Source organism: Limanda limanda, chromosome 19 (genome assembly GCF_963576545.1).
Source record: "Limanda limanda chromosome 19, fLimLim1.1, whole genome shotgun sequence".
Classification (NCBI taxonomy): Eukaryota; Metazoa; Chordata; class Actinopteri; order Pleuronectiformes; family Pleuronectidae; genus Limanda; species Limanda limanda.
Genome location: NC_083654.1, coordinates 20307698 through 20329876, shown reverse-complemented (window position 1 = coordinate 20329876; position 22179 = coordinate 20307698). Strand labels below are relative to the sequence as shown.

The 22179-nt window shown below is 38.8% G+C and overlaps 2 protein-coding genes and 1 long non-coding RNA gene across 5 annotated transcripts; all 3 read right to left on the bottom strand.

Annotated features, from left to right (window-relative positions):
• Positions 1-821: 821 nt before the first annotated feature.
• Positions 822-21488, bottom strand: bmp8a (bone morphogenetic protein 8a). Its single transcript, XM_061092338.1, has 7 exons — positions 20993-21488; positions 5427-5619; positions 3235-3383; positions 2946-3125; positions 1714-1793; positions 1514-1624; positions 822-971 (listed from the first exon to the last, which is right to left on the bottom strand). The coding sequence occupies exons 1-7, from the start codon at positions 21486-21488 to the stop codon at positions 822-824; spliced, it is 1359 nt and encodes a 452-aa protein (XP_060948321.1).
• LOC133025647 (uncharacterized) lies at positions 8135-10799 on the bottom strand. 2 transcript variants are annotated; one of them, XM_061092369.1, is made up of 5 exons: positions 10632-10799; positions 10356-10499; positions 9873-10007; positions 9505-9609; positions 8135-8730 (listed from the first exon to the last, which is right to left on the bottom strand). In XM_061092369.1, the coding sequence occupies exons 1-5, from the start codon at positions 10741-10743 to the stop codon at positions 8510-8512; spliced, it is 717 nt and encodes a 238-aa protein (XP_060948352.1). In that variant the 5' UTR covers positions 10744-10799; the 3' UTR covers positions 8135-8509. The 2 variants fall into 2 exon arrangements, with proteins under 2 accessions (XP_060948352.1, XP_060948351.1); XM_061092368.1 differs by having other exon boundaries at positions 10356-10799.
• Positions 14293-17582, bottom strand: LOC133025690 (uncharacterized). Of its 2 annotated transcripts, XR_009683159.1 has the most exons (4): positions 17149-17582; positions 15990-16094; positions 15312-15796; positions 14293-14362 (listed from the first exon to the last, which is right to left on the bottom strand). It is a non-coding gene; the product is annotated as an uncharacterized LOC133025690 (long non-coding RNA). The 2 variants fall into 2 exon arrangements; XR_009683158.1 differs by lacking the exon at positions 17149-17582 and having other exon boundaries at positions 15990-16266.
• Positions 21489-22179: the final 691 nt, after the last annotated feature.

Here is a 22179-nt window from a genome sequence, read left to right as displayed (position 1 = left end):
AACATTTTGTTGTGTCATAGGCTGATTTGAGCCCTGAGGAAACTTTGGGCACTTGACTATATGCTTCTGCATCGTTGTGTCATTCTTAACATAGGTCTTTGCACAGTATTTGCAAATGTACACAGCCTTTCCTTCTACATTGGATGGGGTGAAATGTCTCCACACATGAGATAGTGCACGTGGCATTGTTCTGTAGAATAAGATGAGAAAAAAGTTTGTAAAAAAACACTAATGCAATGCCAGAGATATAAATAGTTAGACAAACAATTGGAATCGTCTGTAAACATATTTTACAATTGATGGATACATTTATGGAAATAGGCTAGATGAACAGATGAACAATCCTCAATCAGCATGCTAATATATTTTCCCAGTAATATCATGGAAACTTACCTGACTAGTTCTGCAAACTACAGCAGGCCTCAATAGCCGTGCTGTAGAGTGAAGCATGCTGGGAGTTATCTGTGCATGTGATGGAAGAATGCACAGTGGAGGGTTGAAACTCAACGTTCAGCGTGTGATGCATTCCATACATCTTTAAAATAGAGTTTGGAATGATGTTTTTATTGCTCAGTGTTTAATTTGCATAGTTTTTTTTTTTTTCAAAATTCCCAAGCTTAATATTCCCGTGGAAAGTTTCCATAAAATTTACCGGAAACTTTCCACCCCTTTGCAACCCTAATGTGAACATAAACAATTTCCTCAGTCTGGGAAATGTGGTACAATAAAGATTTAAAGCTTTTCAGTAAAACTTCTGTGGGAGATGCAGTGATCCCAGTACAGTGGAACCAGCGTGACACTGGTTTGAGTTTCTTCTGTGATCACAGGCAGCCGCAGGTCTTCACCACCATGTTCCGATGCTTCTTCAGGATCACGTTGTTGTTGTCGTCGTAGAACAGGACGGAGATCGGGCTGAGCTTCGTGGGAGCGCAACACGCCTTCGGAACCTCGTCCGGCTTCAGGAGGTGAACCTGCCGGCACAGACGCACACTTTAACACAACTCGTCACCACAACGTGTGTCGGTTTGACTCCACTGCATTGATCATGAGAAGAAAGAAGAAGTTTTAGTGGGATAGAAGTAGAAGAACTACACTCTGGTTATATGTCTCCACCAATCAGGGAAGTTTCTATCTACATCTTTTATCTGTGACCTTTGAACTCTGACATCTAATCATTTGACCTTTGAGTGACAAGTAATCCATCTTCTCTAGAGAATCTGACATCCACCGTGACCTCTGACCTCAAGAAGGCCTTGAGGTGATGTCTTCAAACTCAGTACAAACACAAACTGATAAGAGTTAGTTCTCGTTCTTAGTGTCACTTCAGAGGAATATCTTTCTGCTCATCTGAACGATTCCATGAGAGAATCTGTGAGTAGAACCAAAGGATTTAACTCACTCTGGAGGTCAAAGGGTCGTGGAGGCCTCACTAACCACGTGTCCGGCCTCTTGAATTTGAAATCTCAAGTTATCTGCACTGACAGAAGTCGTCCTGTGAGTCGTCTCTACTCACCACCTGCTGGATGAGGGCATGGTTGGTGGCGTTCATGCAGGAGCCCAGAGGATAGAAACACTCTCCGTCACAGTAGTAGGCCGAATATCCAGTCGGAGCCAGAACCCAGTCCTGGAATAAAGATCATGATCAAGAGAGTTAGTTTCTAATCTGGTAATAAACGTATTAATGAGATGAAGGAAGTTGGATCGGGAGCTGACCTTCCATCCCAGGTCACTGAAGCTCACGTACAGTTCGTGCTTTTTACACGGCTGACCCCCGCTGTTGGCCGGACTCCGATCTGAAGCAGAAAACACATTGGGGTCAAAGGTCACTGAACTTGTACAGTTTCTATATTTAAAGGATTGATGATTGATCGTCTTTAAGACATAGATAGATAGATAGATTACTTTATTCATCCCCGAAGGGAAATTAAGTCGTCATAGCAGCCGGTATATTTGAATACAATAAAATACAATAGAATAAAATAAAAAATATTGAGGTAGAAAGAATAAAAACAGAAACACAAGATAAATAGGTAGATAAGGTGCAGTGGCAAGATGATGGTAATAGTACTGATGATATGATGGTAATGTTATTGTTAGACAGTATATAAAAATAGTACAGTATATATAGTACATAATATAACATAATATATATTTATATATGATAGTAATTATACCAATATAAAAGCAGTATATAGTAATAATGGCAGCAACAGTATATATAATAATAATAGTAATAGTGATATATATAATAGTAATTGTACACATGTATAAATATGTCTATATAGACTTATATATATACAAAGAATATACAGAGAGAATGATACAATATATGATATATAGTAGAGGTATGAATATAAGTATTTGACTATACAATAGGTAATATAATATACTATGAGTGTAAGAATATGTAGACAGAGTGTGCAAAAGACAATATTATTGTATAAAATGATATATAATATCAATATGGTTTATATTGATATTGTGAATCTGTGAATTCCCTGCATGAGTGGACCTCAGTCCGCCCTCAATCACTTTACTGGCTATACTAGCCCCATGCACAGACTTTACATGTTCTCTTTTATACACGTATATATATTTTAGTTTAATTGTTTGTTTTTAATACATATATTTTTTGTACGATCCACTCCAGCAGCACGAGAACACTTTCATACTGACACTGAGACAATCACTGTTTTCTGGACCATAGGGTCAGACCCATTTATGTATCTGTAATATGTTGTCCCTATGTTTCTGTGATTTATGTATGTATGTCGGTGAGTTGTATTAGTGTATAAATGTATAAGCTACTGGATGACCTAAATTTCCCATGGGATTAATAAAGCATCCATCTATCTATCATCTATCTATCTGCTATCCACAAAACAAAGAAGATTTAACATAAAAGCCTTGAATCACAAATGATTTCCACATTTCCAGTTCCTTACTGTGAATGCTTGGCACTGGGAGGTCGTATTTGGGTTTCTTCCTGCGGGGGTGGGGCTTGACGGCTCGGGGGGGCCGGCACGGGACCTGGCTCTCCCTGAAGAAGGTCACCATGAAGGGCTGTTTGGAGCGCGGCCCCCGGCGGCCCACCAGGCCGATCCAGCCCGCGGACAGGGAGCGGTCTGCAGGGGGAGGAGTTTCATTAGGTCACACACAGACAGAAGCAGGTCAGAGGTCACAGCAGCAGGACTGTGGGGGTGCAGTGGAGCTGGGTTCGGGTTCGGGTCTCACCCTCCTCGGTCTCCACGTACAGGCGGATCCCCAGGTTGCTGCGCGGGTGGAGGAGCCAGTGGTTGGAGGCGGAGGAGACGTCGAAGGCCAGCCAGCCCTCCTGACCGGCCGGCACCGACTGCATGTCCAGCAGCACCAGCTCCGGCTCCCTGAGCACAACACACACATCACAGCAAATATATATTATGTTATAGTATATACTATATATACTGTACTATTTTTATATACTGTCTAACAATAACATTACCATCATATCATCAGTACTATTACCATCATCTTGCCACTGCACCTTATCTACCTATTTATCTTGTGTTTCTGTTTTTATTCTTTCTACCTCAATATTTTTTATTTTACTCTATTGTATTTTATTGTATTCAAATATACCGGCTGCTATGACGACTTTATTTCCCTTCGGGGATGAATAAAGTAATCTATCTATCTATCTATCTATCTATCTATCTATCTATCTATCTATCTATCTATCTATCTATCTATCTATCTATCTATCTATCTATCTATCTATCTATCTATCTATCTATCTATCTATCTATCTATCTATCTATCTATCTATCTATCTTCCTATCTATCTATCTATCTATCTATCTATCTATCTATCTATCTATCTATCTATCTATCTATCTATCTATCTATCTATCTATCTATCTATCTATCTATCTATCTTCCTATCTATCTATCTATCTATCTATCTATCTATCTATCTATCTATCTATCTATCTATCTATCTATCTATCTATCTATCTATCTATCTATCTATCTATCTATCTATCTATCTATCTATCTATCTATCTATCTATCTATCTATCCTCTCCCTCTCTACAGTGTCTTTCTATCTATCTATCTATCTATCTATCTAACTATCTATCTATCTATCTATCTATCTATCTATCTATCTATCTATCTATCTATCTATCTATCTATCTATCTATCTATCTATCTATCTATCTATCTTTCTATCTATCTATCTATCTATCTATCTATCTATCTATCTATCTATCTATCTATCTATCTATCTATCTATCTATCTATCTATCCTCTCCCTCTCTACAGTGTCTTTCTATCTATCTATCTATCTATCTATCTATCTATCTATCTATCTATCTATCTATCTATCTATCTATCTATCTATCTATCTATCTATCTATCTATCTATCTATCTATCTATCTATCTATCTATCTATCTATCTATCTATCTATCTATCTATCCTCTCCCTCTCTACAGTGTCTTTCTATCTATCTATCTATCTATCTATCTATCTATCTATCTATCTATCTATCTATCTATCTATCTATCTATCTATCTATCTATCTATCTATCTATCTATCTATCTATCTATCTATCTATCTATCTATCTATCTATCTATCTATCTATCTATAAAAACCTTCACTTGTCACATGATCAACTTCTAATACAGTTGATTCCCCTAATTGTTTTAATCGAACACTAAAAATCATCTACACACACGACTTCTCATACATTTATATACTTTGAATTCATTGGGATAAAGATTTACAAACCATGTTAATCTGTTTAAAGGATCATCATCTTAATTTAGGCCTCAGATCTGAAGCTATTTTCAAATAATACTTCAAGAAACATTGAATTCACTCATTAGAAACCTGTTGATATTCAGCATCTTAGTGTTTTAATATTTACTAACTAGCACTAAACAAAAAGGAGCTAAAACTAAACTTAGTTTTGTATTAACTTGCTCATAAACAAAGTTTTTTTCTAAAGCTGGTCCATCCTGAAGTGAGGACATGACACCAGTCGCCTCATGGGGGCGCCAGAGGAGAAGAGAGATCTTTAATGTCTGAACCAAATATTCATGAGAATCCATAGTTTACTCAGAAATTTCAGAGGTGGAGAAACTGACCGACATGAAAACTACACGTTGAAGTAATAAAAGTGTGAAAGATCCTCGACAACAATATGAAACAACTGAAATCTTCATCATAGATCGGTTGTGAGGTAGATTTATAACATGGATGGATTGTAAGTAAAGAGAAACGAGTGGTGAAGTGTGAGAGAGGAAAGACTTTGTTGTGTTTTCTTTGTCAATTCAAAAGTTTTCATTATCTGGCAACTTATCAATTAAAACCTCGACTATGATCATTTAATTTTCAAGGTTTCAGCTCAGTTGGATCAAACAGGAAAGAGACGAGTTGGAACCTGTGTCTGTTCTCTCTCTGGATCTCGTACACCGAGATGTGCAGCGTCCGATTCGCCCTCTGACCCATCGTCAGCGTCTTGTAGATCCGGAACTCGGCAGCTGTCACCGTCTCCCCCTGGGGGAGGGGGGTGAGGTCGAAGCGGAACTCCTTCCAGTAGGGCCGGGGCTGCAGGAGGTCCCGCTCCTGCTCCACTGCAGACACACAAACACACACAGGTCACACAGGTCACACACACACAAATCACAGACACAACTCAGGTGGTGAACACAAGCTGTAGATTTGTCTTTGTCCTTTTAACTTTATCCCCTTGTAGACGAATGTCGCGAATTCTGAACTAATGCCTGATGGTGCAAATACTACACAAACCATGAAGGTATTGGAAGCACTCTGCCGCCATCTAGTGGTCGGAGTGGAAAATACATACTAGCCCCTTGGTACCATAGATTTATATATAAACACTAGATATCTCGTCTGTCTTGCCGGCCAACGGAGGCGAAAGTCCGCTCATGGCGGCCATCTTGCTACGGGGCAGCTCGCTCACCCATAACATTGTGTTGGTAGTGGTAAATAACCATAACTTGCTTAATTTTTAACTGATATTTAAACGGTTTGGTTTGTTATAAACGTCAGAGATGTAGATATGACACTGCATACTTATGAATAATTATGTTATTTTCTAAAAAAAATGAGTATTTATGCAGTGTCATTTTTTTAGAAAATAATATAATTATTCATCAGTTTGCAGTGTCATATCTACATCTCTGACGTTTATAACAAACCAAACCGCCATGTGCGGACGTTCGTCTCCTTTGAACGAGACATCTAGTCTTTATATATAAATCTATGCTTGGTACTGTGCAGCAAATTTATTTCTAGATATTAAGCTGTATTTGAAATATTGTGATGATGGAACAGCAATGATTGTACAGAAACATATGTTGTTATTCAATTTCAAGCAAAAGCAGCATCAGTATAATAATCTACATACCAGAGACTGGTTACAGTTATGCCCCATTATGCCTAATGTCGCTAATTTACCTCATACCTAAATTTTATATTTATTGTATATACTATATTGAAATCAACAATCTCAGATTTAGCATCTGTATGACAGCCAAAAACACAAATAATATTTTTTTTATATATTGGAAATTAATTCAGGCAATAAGGGGTTAAGTAAACGTCTCATTCCACTGAAGTAATGAAGGTTTTACTAAGAGATTAATTTAGTTTAACCTCAGTTGACAAGTCACCAGAGTTACAACATCTCTACAGGTTGAACTCCCCGGTCACCACCTACTCCAGAAAATCTCTGCACCTTAGCAGTGTACGTGCCCATAACTCTCTTACTGTATATATTGTTTTGTTTTATATTGTTTTATATTGTTGTTTTAATGTCTGATTGTTATTTATGTACACTGCACCAACCACACCAAGGAAGATTCCTGTATGTGCAAATAAAAAAGAATTCTGATTCTGATTTTCTCTCCGTCTCTTTTCCTGCTGAGTTCTCACGTTTACAGACAGAAGTTCAACTCAGTTAAATGTGTATTTTTCTTCATCTTCCTGAAACATGAAGAAAATAACCTGGAGAATAAAGGTTCCACTGCAGCAGCTCCTGATTCGACCTCAGGGAGACGCTGCCTTGCTGAAGGAAACATCAGCAGCAGATGTTTCTGTCACGTTTCACTTTACTGTGACAAACGTCCCCAGCTTTAAATCAACAGAAGCACAAAAAACTACACAACACACACGGAAAAGACAAGGAAACACAAACACGTCAGGACGCAAATGAAGAGAACACACACTCCTGCTGTAAATACACACATCAAACAGTGTGTGTGTGTGTGTCCTTGTGGAACCTCAGGACATGAAACAGCTCTGGTAACTGGGGTTTTTGGTACACAAGGACACACACACAAACACACACAGACACACACACACACACACACACACACACGCAAACAGTGAATATATGATGAATTGAGATACTGACGACTGGACACCCTGATGGGCTGGGTGCTCTCGTATCAGCACACACACACACACCCACACACAGACACACACACACACACACACACACACACACATACTGGTTTCCATGGTCTGCGGGCCTCGAACTTGTTGTCATCATCTGTGGGGACCACCCTTTCTAGAGGTATTTGAGGTATGAAAAAAATCAGGGGCACTAAAAAAAATTCTGTTAGTACATACACAACTTAAAATATCTAAATTTATGAAGTAGTATTTTGACTGTGCAAAATGGGGACCGAAGAAAAAACGGGTAGGTATGGCTGATGGGGACCTTATTTACATATCATTTGCATGACTCACACAACTTGTCATAAGACTGATGGGGACCTTGCTTCAATAACGCATTATTACATATATATATATTACTACTGATACTGTAAGTCCTTCCATTATTACATTTGTTAGAGCAGTTTGTTTAGTCTAAACCAAAGAAGAAAAATCAATCTTGGCTCAGTTGTTGATAGATAATGTAGCGATATAACATGAGGCCTTTAAATGGTGATAGGGATGCAAAGCATCACTTTGCACAGAACATCTTGCTGTTAATGAACTCTGCCTTACAATGAAGCAGAATTTGATAGGACTATTAGTGTTATGCGGTTGAAGTGAATATTAACATATCAAACAGTGACATCTATCTACATCCGTACAAAGAATAAATCTTATTCAGTCAAATTTGTAAGATATTTTTAATTACAGCCAACTGCAGAGCAACAGCTTACTGCTATTCAATCACTTTCAAAATATTTGGTCGAATGAAAGACAAAATTCAAGTTATCTGAGTTGTAGGGAAAGACAGGATTTTTTGTAAACAAATAAAATCTCAAGTTTTACCGATCCTTCCTTTTAACATAACTCTTTTAGTAAAAAAAAAAATATATATATATATTTTAGAATTTAAAATAACAAAAATGTTGGCTATTATTGGCACTTCAGAACAGAACAATAAAATACATTTTTTTTAAATGCCTTAGTCATAGTAAATAAACATTTTCAGTAGACCAAGTTAGTATCTGCCATACCAGATAGGTGGTAATCTTCCTATTATTAACTAAATTTCCTCTTGTTGGCTGTAATGCGGTTATATATGTAGAATTTCACATTCTGCCAGCTCCGGTCATTAAGAGCTTCTGGTTCAGCTCTTATACACTTCTCACAGTCAAACTTTGCTGGAATAATACAAGATGTGATGAATCGATTCATGTGGCTTTCCACTGCCTCCACCTCTGTCTGCTTCCAGGGTGTTTTCTTCTTTTGGGCAGTTGTACCTTTAAGTGGTCAGAAAAACAAATTTGTAATGACAAAGTGTGTAAGAGTTATAATCCAAAGTTACAAGTTCTGTACAGTATAAACTAGCTTCTAAAGTATAAGAAAACTAATTTATACAATTACATTGCCAAGAAAGCACTGATTTGTGCATTCTGCCTGAAATGGTCAGTGGGAAAGAGGATTTTGATTCCATTTTCTTATAAGCTGTACATGCTGTGTTATATTAAAAAATAAACTGTTAATTCTGGTCACTGACATGGACTCACATTTACTGACATCAATTTCTCAAAATTGTCATGAAGACAATAATGTATTTATAAAATGTTGGATCTGTTGGATAAATAAACACAATGTACCCATTCACTCATTAATCTAACTAAATATGGATTTGTGAGTACCCAGGACAGGTGGTTGGTATAGGGGCTAGTTGTTGTTTGTATGTTTATACTATTAAAACTGTTACTGTTATGAGTCCTACTTTAAGCACCTAATAGACTATAGAATCAGCCTAAAAACCCTTTATCAGACTATTGCAGGCCTGAATATACAGATAAAACTAAATTAAATGGGTGCAGCAACAGTTATGCGGCAAAGTATTGGTGGCAACATCTTAAATGGGCAACACCGAAAACAGACTCTGATCTGGTCTTTTTTTTATGACTGCTATCTAACAAATTTGGCAATTTCTATATATTTCTAATATCCATGAAAGAAGCAAACATAATAAATGCTGACATTAAAAAGACAAGAGGTACTACATGTCAAACGTTTACCTTTTGAGGAAGGCCTCATCGTACTGACTGGTTTTGGTTTATTGGGTGGTTGTGGCTGCATTTCATTCCTCTCAGTGGGAGGAAGTGACTCCTCTGCTGGTGGTGCTATAAAAGAAAAAAAAAAGAAGTAAAACTTTAACAACATTTTCCAGGGACAATTTTTAAATGACAAAATTATAAACAGCTTTAACATGGTCGGGGATTTGAAGGTGTGCTGTTTCTTTTTCTGTTCCCATATGGCTGCTATGACACATTTTAAAACATTTGGACATTTCTATAATTAAAACACTAACAATTAATATAAAGAAAGAAGCATACATAATCAATACTGACATACAAAAGATAAAAGAGAAGTGTCATGAGGTCACCTATTGAGGAAGGCCTCATTCTGCAGGATTCTGAAGGTACCTCATCACTTGATGAGTGTGGATTTTGTCTCTTGGGTGGTTGTGGCAGCATTTCATCCCTTTCGGTATGAGGAAATGTCTCCTCTGTATGTGGTTCTATGAAAAAACAAAAAAAGAATTTCACTTTAAAGACATATATGTACTACAGAATAATGATAATACAAAATTGAAAATTCAGTTTAATTAATAAAAGTGTATTCAACCATTCAAGTGTTGAATACACTTTTTAAACTACATATTATTAAAAAGATGAATAAATAATGTTTGTTAATTTTTATTTTCGATTGATTTCGAGATAAATGTGTGTGTCAATGGGTGAATGACAAAGCTGTACTGTAAAGCACTTAGTGGTCTTCAATTATATCACACAAACATCAGTGTAACCATGCGAAATGAATAAATGATGAACAAAAACAAACAAAAAAGTGAAATAAAATAACATACCATTTGGATCTATTCCAATTTCATCCAACCCTTTAGGCGGTCGTGGCACGAGTTTACCCTTTCCGTACTCCATAACTGCTGCATTGTGAGCAAAGTTTCCTCTGTTGCCAATATAATCCAGGTGTCTTTTTTTCTCTTTGGAACCTTTTGGAAAGCTTAGAGCTTTAGCCACATCTGATTTATCTTCATGTGCACGCTCTAGATGCCTTGCAATTTTTGAAATAGGCTTACTGCAATACAAGCAATAATGTTTTTTGTCATACACACCCTTCCCACCTTTTTTTTTAAATGAACTGACAACGACGCTGTCGTTTATGGTCTGACTTGAACAGGGTTCTTCTACTGCTCTGGGGGCTTCAGGTGTAATGTTGTGACTGTCCAAAATCATGTTGTCTGGTGTTGTAGAATCGCAGACAGGGGGGCCTATTGAGCTATCCGGATCACTGTCACTTTTTGTACCTGGTACGTAGTCATCTGCACTCTCTGATGACGAATCAAATAGCTCAGAATCTTCCAGATCTGTGTCTTTCATCTAAAAAAATTAATGAAAACATTATAAATATGTAGAGCTGTAATGGTTAGATTAGAAATTAGTCAGTAACCTAACAGAACCAAATTAAAATTGTTAACAGTGTTGATGTATCAATTAAACCATCATCTCATTTGGCTGTTTTGCAAGTTTTGTTTCATAATTTGTTTATTTTAGCAGTTTATATTAATAATAAACAGGGTATTTTGACTGTTCTGAAAAAAATAAGATTATATCAACTTGCATCAACTTGAAAAAATTGATGTTCAACTTAAAGTGATTATTTTTTACAGACTACATTATATATATTGTTAAATTATAATCCACTGAATTATTGGAAGTTATTTGTGAATGATGTCAACTCACAGTAAGTACTTACCAGAATACTTTTAGTCCGTCTTAGTTTTGGTACAAAAGTCTCAGTTTCATTTTCGAACTCTGTAATCTGTAAATAAAGGCACATGCACAATAAATAATATAGTAAAGTACATATAAGAATATTTGAGACCAAAGTTGTGTCTGCTCTGCTAAACTAAGTCTGAATTCACAATCTACAAAAAATACATTTCATACATTTTACACACAACATTATAGTTCATTGTGGGGACCAGTTTTATCTAACTTTTCAAAAGTTACAACTTGCACACTGTCAGAAGGTGTTTTGTGGGGACCTCGTGACTCCAAACTGTAGAGTGATAATTTATCAAGAAAGAAACAACTGTGAAGTTTGAAATCTACCATGAATATACCTCTAACACTAACCTTCAAGATGTATGACTTCAAATGTCATTGTATACCAATTTACATTACTTCTGACCAGTGAAGCTCTTTCTCGTTCACACAACTTAACACAGGCTTTGTGGGGACATTTTACACACAACATTATAGTTCATTGTGGGGACCAGTTTTATCTAACTTTTCAACAGTTACAACTTGCACACTGTCAGAAGGTGTCTTGTGGGGACCTCGTGACTCCAAAATGTAGAGTGATAATTTATCAAGAAAGAAAATACTGTGAGGTTTGAAATCTAGCATGAATATAGCTCTAACACGAACCTTCAAGATGTATGACTTGAAATGTCATTGTATACCAATTTACAATACTTCTGACCAGTGAAGCTCTTTCTCGTTCACACAACTTAACACAGGCTTTGTGGGGACATTTTACACACAACACTAAAGTTCCTTGTGGGGACCAGTTTTATCTTACTTTTCAAAAACAGTTTGTACTTGCACACTCTCAGAAGGTGTTTTGTGGTTACACACTGTCAGAAGGTGTCTTGTGGGGACCTCGTGACTCCAAAATGTAGAGTGATAATTTAACAAGAAAGAAAATACTGTGAGGTTTGAAATCTAGCATGAATATAGCTCTAACACTAACCTTCAATATGTATGACTTGAAATGTCATTGTATACCAATTTACAATACTTCTGACCAGTGAAGCTCTTTCTCGTTCACACAACTTAACACAGGCTTTGTGGGGACATTTTACACACAACATTATAGTTCATTGTGGGGACCAGTTTTACCTAATTGTTCACACACAGTTTCTACACGAACTCTGAACATAGAGTGACAAAATAATGAAAAAATAGTGATGGACATGAACTTACCTCTTCAGGTGTGGTCTTTGGCGCAAAGGCACCATCTATCAGACTCTCTGAGTGGACAGGATCAGAGTCATCCTCCTCCATGGTGTCAACAGTGATGCTGGTCGTCTGTAACAACAAATTGTATGACTATTTCAAGAAATTTAAACATAAGAGACTAATGGTTCATTCAATGTATATAATACATTGACATTCAAAAAGACTGACCATTGAGATTTTACCTCTAAAATGAGAAACACCCTGTTATTAACATAAAACAAACTCCAGAGAAGAGAAGCTTGAATTAATTTTCAACTATTTCTTCCTGTCCAGCCAAGCTCTATCTCGTTCACACAATTTAAATAAAACAGGCTTTGTGGGGACATTTTACACACAACATTATAGTTCATTGTGGGGACCAGTTTTATCTAACTTTTGAAAAACAGTTTTTACTTGCACACTCTCAGAAGGTGTTTTGTGGTTGCACACTGTCAGAAGGTGTGTTGTGGGGACCTCGTGACTCCAAAATGTAGAGTGATAATTTAACAAGAAAGAAAATACTGTGAGGTTTGAAATCTAGCATGAATATAGCTCTAACACGAACCTTCAAGATGTATGACTTGAAATGTCATTGTATACCAATTTACATTACTTCTGACCAGTGAAGCTCTTTCTCGTTCACACAACTTAACACAGGCTTTGTGGGGACATTTTACACACAACATTAAAGTTCATTGTGGGGACCAGTTTTATCTAACTTTTCAAAAACAGTTTTTGTTTGCACACTATCAGAAGGTGTTTTGTGGTTACACACTGTCAGAAGGTGTCTTGTGGGGACCTTGTGACTCCAAAATGTAGAGTGATATTTTAACAAGAAAGAAAATACTGTGAGGTTTGAAATCTAGCATGAATATAGCTCTAACACTAACCTTCAAGATGTATGACTTGAAATGTCATTGTATACCAATTTACATTACTTCTGACCAGTGAAGCTCTTTCTCGTTCTCACAACTTAACACAGGCTTTGTGGGGACATTTTACACACAACATTATAGTTCATTGTGGGGACCAGTTTTATCTTACTTTTCAAAAACAGTTTGTACTTGCACACTGTCAGAAGGTGTTTTGTGGGGACCTCGTGACTCCAAAATGTAGAGTGATAATTTATCAAGAAAGAAAATACTGTGAGGTTTGAAATCTAGCATGAATATAGCTCTAACACTAACCTTCAAGATGTATGACTTGAAATGTCATTGTATACCAATTTACAATACTTCTGACCAGTGAAGCTCTTTCTCGTTTACACAACTTAACACAGGCTTTGTGGGGACATTTTACACACTACATTAAAGTTCATTGTGGGGACCAGTTTCATCTAACTTTTCAAAAACTGTTTTTACTTGCACACTCTCAGAAGGTGTTTTGTGGTTACACACTGTCAGAAGGTGTCTTGTGGGGACCTCGTGACTCCAAAATGTAGAGTGATAATTTATCAAGAAAGAAAATACTGTGAGGTTTGAAATCTAGCATGAATATAGCTCTAACACTAACCTTCAAGATGTATGACTTGAAATGTCATTGTATACCAATTTACATTACTTCTGACCATTGAAGCTCTTTCTCATTCACATAACTTAACACAGGCTTTGTGGGGACATTTTACACCCAACATTATAGTTCATTGTGGGGACCAGTTTAACCTAATTGTTCACACACAGTTTCTACACGAACTCTGAACATAGAGTAACAAAATAATGAAAAAATAGTGATGGACATGAACTTACCTCTTCAGGTGTGGTCTTTGGCCGAAGGCACCATCTATCAGACTCTCTGAGTGAACAGGATCAGAGTCATCCTCCTCCATGGTGTCAACAGTGATGCTGGTCGTCTGTAAACAAAAGTAAAACGTTCCAAACATTAACTTCTATTATATTGTAATATTTCTATTCAGACAAAGTTTTCAGATTACATCCATGTCATAAGCGAGACTGAATACATTTAGAATATGACCCTGATTCTTTACCATATAAAGTAATAGCATTTCAATGCTTTGTGCTTATGCCCGAACCCATTTCGCCCCTTCTCCCTAACCCTATCCCTTGTTTTACAGGGTTATCTTGCCCCTTGAAACAGTTATAAGGGGTAGTGGTTGAAATCTTCCCCATCAAATTGGGACAGCCCTTCAAGAGCCATTACATAATCAGTGGTCATCGCAAAAACCCGCCACGTCATCAGTAGTATTCGATTTAAACAGAAGCGACAAAAGGTTTTCCTGGAGATGTCATTGTAAAAACATTGTTGAGATCCTAAATTAACCAAAGCTATTGCTTGCAGTCACTAAAGTGACAAACCTATAATATCATAATCTCATCTATGCTAATGCAGGTGAATCAATGACATTTCCATTCATCCAATGGAAATTGAAAAGCTTGGACACGCTGCACTATTTCACATATAAATCAAAAGCACAGCTTCAGGCTGCTAGCAGAGGTTTGTAGACAACCCTGCTAGGATGAAGTGTTAAAAGAGGATCATTCAGTGCAGTAACATAATATCTATAATAATCTAAACTGACCTTCAATAGCTCCTTAAAACTTTTGTAAATCAGATTCCTGTTTGTAATTACATGTTCCTGTTATTTTCACTATAATTAGTGGTCACTCATGCATTGCAGCTTAAAATCCAAACAAGTTGTGTCAATCCTGGTATTTTTTGTATATGTATAGTGTACATGGTTATTGCAAATATGAATACAGCCAAATTAGTTCCACATATTTCTCATTCTACTAAAATGTTGTCATACTTGACTCATTGTATTTACTGTGTTTGCAACATACTTGTGTTCGCCATGGGCAGTCTTCACCTCCATAATCATAGGTGATTTCTTCTCCTTCTTTGATGTCATCCAGGGCAAATACACAAAGGTGGGGTACTCCATTAACATACATTTTTTTCATTTTCGAGTTAGGACGTCTGTGTTCATCATTAACTAGTCGCCCAATTGAGCCATCTTCTCTGGAGGCATCAACACTTGAGAAATTGGAAAAATTGGAAAAGAAAAAATACAAATGTCACAATATATCACGATAAAATCAGAGACCCACGTAGTAGAGCTTAGTATAGTATATGGAGTCTAGTTTAGGTATTCTTAAGTCTTACCACCATGTTTTCCCTCTCCACTTGAAGGCAAACATGAATGCAGCACATGAGGGGTGGTAAAGTTTTCTCCTTCTCTGTGATTCTGCATCACTTATCATATCCCCCCTATATTGTACAACAAAGTCTCCTTTACAAATTGTACCCTTTGCAAATACGCCACGTCCTGTAAACAATAAAAACATTTTCAATAAAGATCCATTAATTATATTTGTTAACAATGAGTTTATGCTGATATATAATACAAAACAAACCAAAACTGACCAGCATTCTAGTCCATATTAAATGTATTCTGGAGCTTTTCTTTAGATTTTAAATGATAATTATTTATTGATAATTTACAGCAGATACCACCTCACCTTTTACTGCATTAATATACTGGACCTCTAATTTGCAGATTTTGTCAGTCTGTGAAATAACATGTTGAATTGCATCCTGAAAGGGGCTGATGCATGGTGCCATTTCTGCAGGAAAAGATTAAAAAAAAATTGTTTACTTGCTTAGTAAGACTGGTGGTATTAAAAATTGCTGTTGTTGCCTCAATCCTCATGAGGGTTGTTTTTCTTGCAAAATTCAACTACAGAAACCTTCTCCTTTACTCTTTGTCATGAGTATAGTTTCTGCCTACAGGGTGATGCATACTCTCTCGTGCGTTGTTGCATAAACTTTACACACATACAAACATATATGTACTGTATATCTGTCTTGTGCATGTGTGAAAGGTAAACTGGGTCAATACTGTAGCCAATTATTTGGATTTTACCTGCAGGTCATGCCTGAAAACAGCTTAAATGAGAAATGATAATGTCTGAATAATTGTGAAGGAGTATGGCTTTCACATATAAAGAAAACAGCAGGAGAATTCAGACAGGAGGACGTGCCTGGGTAGAGCAAGCCAGAGGCATGACATGATGTACACATTCAGTAGCAGAGAGCATAGTATTTTTGTTTACAGCACATCGAAGATGATGGCAAAATAATAGTCATTGTATTTTGTTTTGCATGTACACCAATGTTACAAGCATTTGGACATGTCCACATTATCAACAAAGAGTCAAAAGGGAGATTTTTCATGCTGAGATATTTTTATTCTCCCAGTCTCACGTCTGTGAGCTGTTAAAAACACTATGAACTTTCCTACTCGCCGGCTCTGAATCCTCCTTCTATCATTTAATTCCAGATGTATGCCTCTGACCATGATGCTTTAATAACCTGCTCTGCCTCTTCCACATGAACGTGCCCATTGTTAAATAAGAAAAGTTTAAAGGGCCTGTTCATAACCAGCTTCCAAATAGAGGTTATCCAGAGCAGCCAGGTTACATTTCCTCTGCACATAAACTCCTTCACATATGCATCATGCTTGCAAGTAGTTAGAGAAACGCAGTAAAACATTTGAGGTCATACACTTAGCCTTTGTAGCTAATCATAGCTATTAATCATGCCAGCTAGGTAATGGTAATTAATGTAATTTGAGGGTTCAACACTGCTTATACTTATTTAAGATACAACTGTGCTTACCTTATGTCTTACTTTTGCTCCTCTGCACAAGTTCTTATCTTCTTAGCTAGTTTCTCCAGCAAAAAGTCTTCTTTTACTGTTGATTGCTGAAAATGTCATCGCTGCTTTAATCATTACTAATGGGGACCAGGAAGTGGGTGGCACCCAACCATATTTGGAAGATGTGTGTGTGTGAAGCAGTGGGTGCAGTACTAGCTAGAAAAAGTAGGGACACTACTGAGCAATGCTCACACACTAACATTTACCAAAAAACATGTAATATGGGCCAATGCTTCAAACTTCACAGGCACCTTCAGAGTAGCTCTAGTATTCATTTAAAAGGGTAATCCTCATGGGGACCGGCATTTCGGTCCCCACACCGCAACCGGTCCCCATGACGTGACTGTGTAAACAGTCACCGGTCCCCGCGGTGTGATGATTACCAGAACACACACACACACACACACACACACACACACACACACACACACACAGACACACACACAGTAATTAGAGACACTTAGTGCTCTGAACCTCAGCAGCTGCTCAGCACACACACCACTAATTGCAGCTCTCTCTGGTATTCTTAGCTTGGCTCCGCCTCTCCAGTATTTTCATCTCGCTTCGGACCGTTAGCTCTTTTTTTTTTTTTCCGGTGTGTGTCAGTGGGGCCTTTAATTCTAACCAGCTGTGTGTTCCCATTACATCTGTGTATGAACTATACACACACACACACACACACACACACACTGATTAGTCCCAGGAATAGAAACTGAATGCTTCATATCTGCAGGTGACGTTTAAAATGTAAATCCCATCACAAGTAGAAAATGACGTGTGTTGCGTTCCAGTCGTGAACAGACACACAACGAGTCGGTGGTTGTTAACACAGAGAAGTGACGTGTGTTGGTTTGTTGGTTTGTTGGTTTGTATAAAAACTACTGAATGAATTCCTGCGGAACTCAAGCCAGTAAAAGTTGGTGCAGATCAATATTTCTTTACTTTCTGTGACATTTTCTCAGATTTCTCAGAGATCAAAATGCATCTTGATCCATTAATGAGATTAACAGAGAATCAAAGGACTGATTTCTAAGAGTGTGTGAGTTGTTTGATCCGTTGTGTTACGAAGAAACTACTCAAAGGATTTCCACAAAACTTTGGTTGAAAGATGGAACAGAACTCTTTAAATGTCGAAGGATGGATCTGGACCAAACTTGCAGATCCAGGAAGTTGGAATCCTTCTTTTGAAATTAGAAATGTTTTGGGATTAATTCATAGATCTTGACTTTTTAAAGTCTAGTGTATTTTGGTGCAGCTTGGTTGAATTGAACAGAACCGCTGGGAACCGAGAAACTCGTCTGAAGGACGAAACATGAACCGAGACACAACTCAAGTGAAACTGGACCAAACAGCAGATTGAGGAAAGTCTCTTTAACATTTCTCTTTTGAGATTCTCACACATTTCTAGAGGAATCACTTCCTGGATCTTTGATTTAAATCATCCGACATGTTCATGAGGCTGATGTTTGGATGTGGATCCATGAGGAAGCTGCTGGACCTTGATGGAGGTTCGAGCTTCAGCCTCAGTTTCATCTCCAGTTCACTTGTGTTCCACAGTGAAACAGCAGCTTCTCTGTTTAAACACTGAGGATCTGATGAGTCACCTCTGTTTAGAACCGGTGGGTTCAGGGGATGAAATGTTTCTGCAGTGATGACTGATAAATTTCAGGGTGTGTTTCCTTCTCCATAACAGAGAGGAACTCAGAGAAGGAGCCTTTAATTTGACGAGTTCATTAAAGACCCTGCGCTAAGTGTGTGTCTGTGGGGGGGGGGGAATGTTTCCCACGATGAGCTGGACTCCAGAGAGAAGAGCGGCAGGAAGGAAGCCATCGAGAACAGGATGTTTAATTTTGACGCTGTGACAGATTGGCATCACTCAGGCTGAGTTTGTGGCTTCATACGTTCACCGGCTCCGGTTTAACAGGGATCAACATCTTTCATATCAGTTATCAAACTACTTGTTTTGCCTTCACGTCCCTGGAGCCTGAAGCTCGCAGCTGATTAGTTCAGCTCCTTTTAAATTACGGTTTCCATCCTTTAAAGTTGGACTAATAACAATTTAACCAAAGGTAGAGAATCAATTATCAACTCGAACGTCTGAGGACCAACAGTCTCCTCATGAAACCACGTTTAAATTCACTATGTGCACCAACACATATATATATGAATCCCTGGAACATGTCGGATTTCATTCTAAGAATTATTTGCTGGGAAGTTTGTGAAACTGAATTCCTGATTTCTTCTCTAACTTCAGTTTTCACATAATCTAACGTCATGAAGGTGAAACATCCAGGAGAAGATCTGAACTCTGAAGTCTCTGTGGACTGAACCATCACATCTCACTGTGGAGCTCAATCAGCAACTGGTTCTTCACCAGCAGAGTTCAGATCTTCTCCTGGATGTTTCACCTTCATGACGTTAGATGATGTGAAAACTGAAGTTAGAGAAGAAATCAGGAATTCAGTTTCACAAACTTCCCAGCAAATAACTCTTAGAATGAAATCGTACATGTTTCAGGGATTCATATATATGTGTGTTGGTGCATGTAGTGAATTTAAACGTGGTTTCATGAGGAGACTGTTGGTCCTCAGACGTTCGAGTTGATAATTGATTCTCTACCTTTGGTTAAATTCTTATTAGTCCAACTTTAAAGGATGGAAACTGTCATTTAAAAGGAGCTGAACCAATCAGCTGTGAGCTTCAGGCTTCCGGGTTGAACTGGAAACTGTCGTGACGCTGGTTTGATTCTCTCTGTGGAGATGAGTGATGGTGGAAACTCACGTCGGTGTCGTCGGGTTCACAAAGTGTAATTTAATCTGCTCACAGTTTACGTTTCGATGCCAAAACCACAAAGTCAAAAACTGCTCCGTCACTCAAAGAGCAGATCAGGATCCTCAGAGACGAGAGGAGGAGGAGATTCCACATGAAGGTTAATGAACATGTCAGAGCTGTTTTTCTTTATTTGGATTAAACTCAATGAAAATGTAAATAAAACAACTTTATCACAGTTTCTCTGGAAATTCTCTGCAGCAAGAAAAAGTCAAACTCATGTTTATGTTGTGAGGAGGTTGAGTTTAAAATGTTTGTTGTTTTTTTCTTTGTTTGCAGGATTACACAAAAATCTACTTAACAGATCACCACAAAACTTGTCGATTTCATTACTTTCTTTAACATTGTGAGAGAGGACGTTTTATATTGTTGGTGATAATATTTTTATTGTGAATCTCACATCCTCATTTCTATTGTGAGTTATGACTTCTACGAAGAGACTTTCTACTTTATTCTTTTAATAGTTTTGTTTATTCCTGTATTGATGTTATTGTTGTTATTCTTGTGCATAGTATTATTAAATGTATTATATATTTAAAAAGTACTTGCAGATTTTACACTGATGCATTATGGGATTCAAGTTTCAAGGGGAATCTGGTTCCGAGTTCTACTGAGAGATTTTCCACTTTATTCTTTTGATCGTTTTTTTTATTCCTGTATTGATGTTATTGTCCATAGTATTATTATATGTATTATATATTTAAAAAGCACTGATCTGATACCTGCAGATTTTACACTGATGCATTATGGGATTCAAGTCTAATCTAGTTTTTTTTTCTAATCAAATCTTGTTTTTTACAACTTGAGGACCTTGTGTTTATTTCCCTTAGTATAATTTGACCTATTTGACCCCTGGGGACCACAGACCCCCGTATGAGGACCACTGACCTCCACTGCAGACCCTCACCCCCCCCATGTGTCCCCCCCAGGAGGACCTCTGGCTCCTCCTCCTGCTCCGGGAGGAAACTGGACTCACCCACGTTGACGAAGCTCATCACGGTGTCGGCCTCGCTGACCACCGTCCCCAGCGGGGGGGTGTGCGTGCTGAGGGTGGGCAGGGCCGCGTGGTTGACCTGAGCCAACCTCTCCGCCCCCCCATACCTCCCCATGCCCCCCGCCGCTGCGCTCAGGATGATCTCGTTCCCGTCGTCCTCGCCGTCCGCCGACATGGCGTGGTACAGGTCCAGCATGAAGAGGGGGGCGGAGGAGGGGGGCCGCAGCGGCGGGTGGGGTCGGGGGCGCCCGGGCAGACCCAGGATGGACAGGATCTCCTTCTGCATCTCCTTCTTCTCGCGGCCGCTGAGCCGGCGGAAGCTGGAGTGGACCACGGCCTGGGCCTGCTGGCTCCACAGGGAGAGCAGGAGGAGCAGCGGGAGGAGGAGCAGCGTCCGGCGGTGGAGGAGGAGGCCCGAGTGCTGCCTCCTCATCCCGCTGCAGAGGCAGGAGCAGCTGCAGGAGGCGTCCGAGGCCATGAGGACTCGGGCTTCTGCTCTGGAACCAGGACTGGGTTCAGGTCCGGTTCCTCCTGTGGATCCAGGTCCGGTTCCTCAGAGGATCCAGTTCGTCCTCAGGCTCCGGAGCTGATCTGTCCCTGATGTGTTTAGAGGAGCGAGTCTGGACGGGAGGTGTTTACAGCCTCAAACTGCCTGTTTATCTTCCCCCCCCCCCTCTTTGCCTCCCTCGCTTCTTCTCTAATCTCAAAGGAGAAACCCTCCTCACCCTCTGGTCTCGCTCGCCCCTCAGCCGAGGCCACAGGAGAGAGACTCAGATCCTGAATGAAGACGAACCAGATCCAAGACTGAAGATGTGTCCTCAGCGTGGAGATGTGAACCCTGAAGAGCAGGTGCTGCGGAGGTCAGAGGTCAAATACGGTGAAGTTTTCCTCGACTTCTCGGGGGAATGAAGCCGTTCCCACCTGCAGTGAGTTCACACACGAGGAGCAGATCACAGCTGGAAGCTTTTACCCTGAAGCCCCGCCCACACGTCTCCAGATGTCTCTTCTTAATCCAACGGATAAAAGCGATAGAACTCCGGGAAGTTGTTTCCTGATCGTCGTCCTCCAGAGAGACGCAGGTTTCCTCCTGAAGTCCTGAAGAGAGCTGCAGCTCGAGTGTAAGAGCAGAGCCGAGTGAGGGAGTTTCCAGCCTCTCCCTCTCTTTCAAG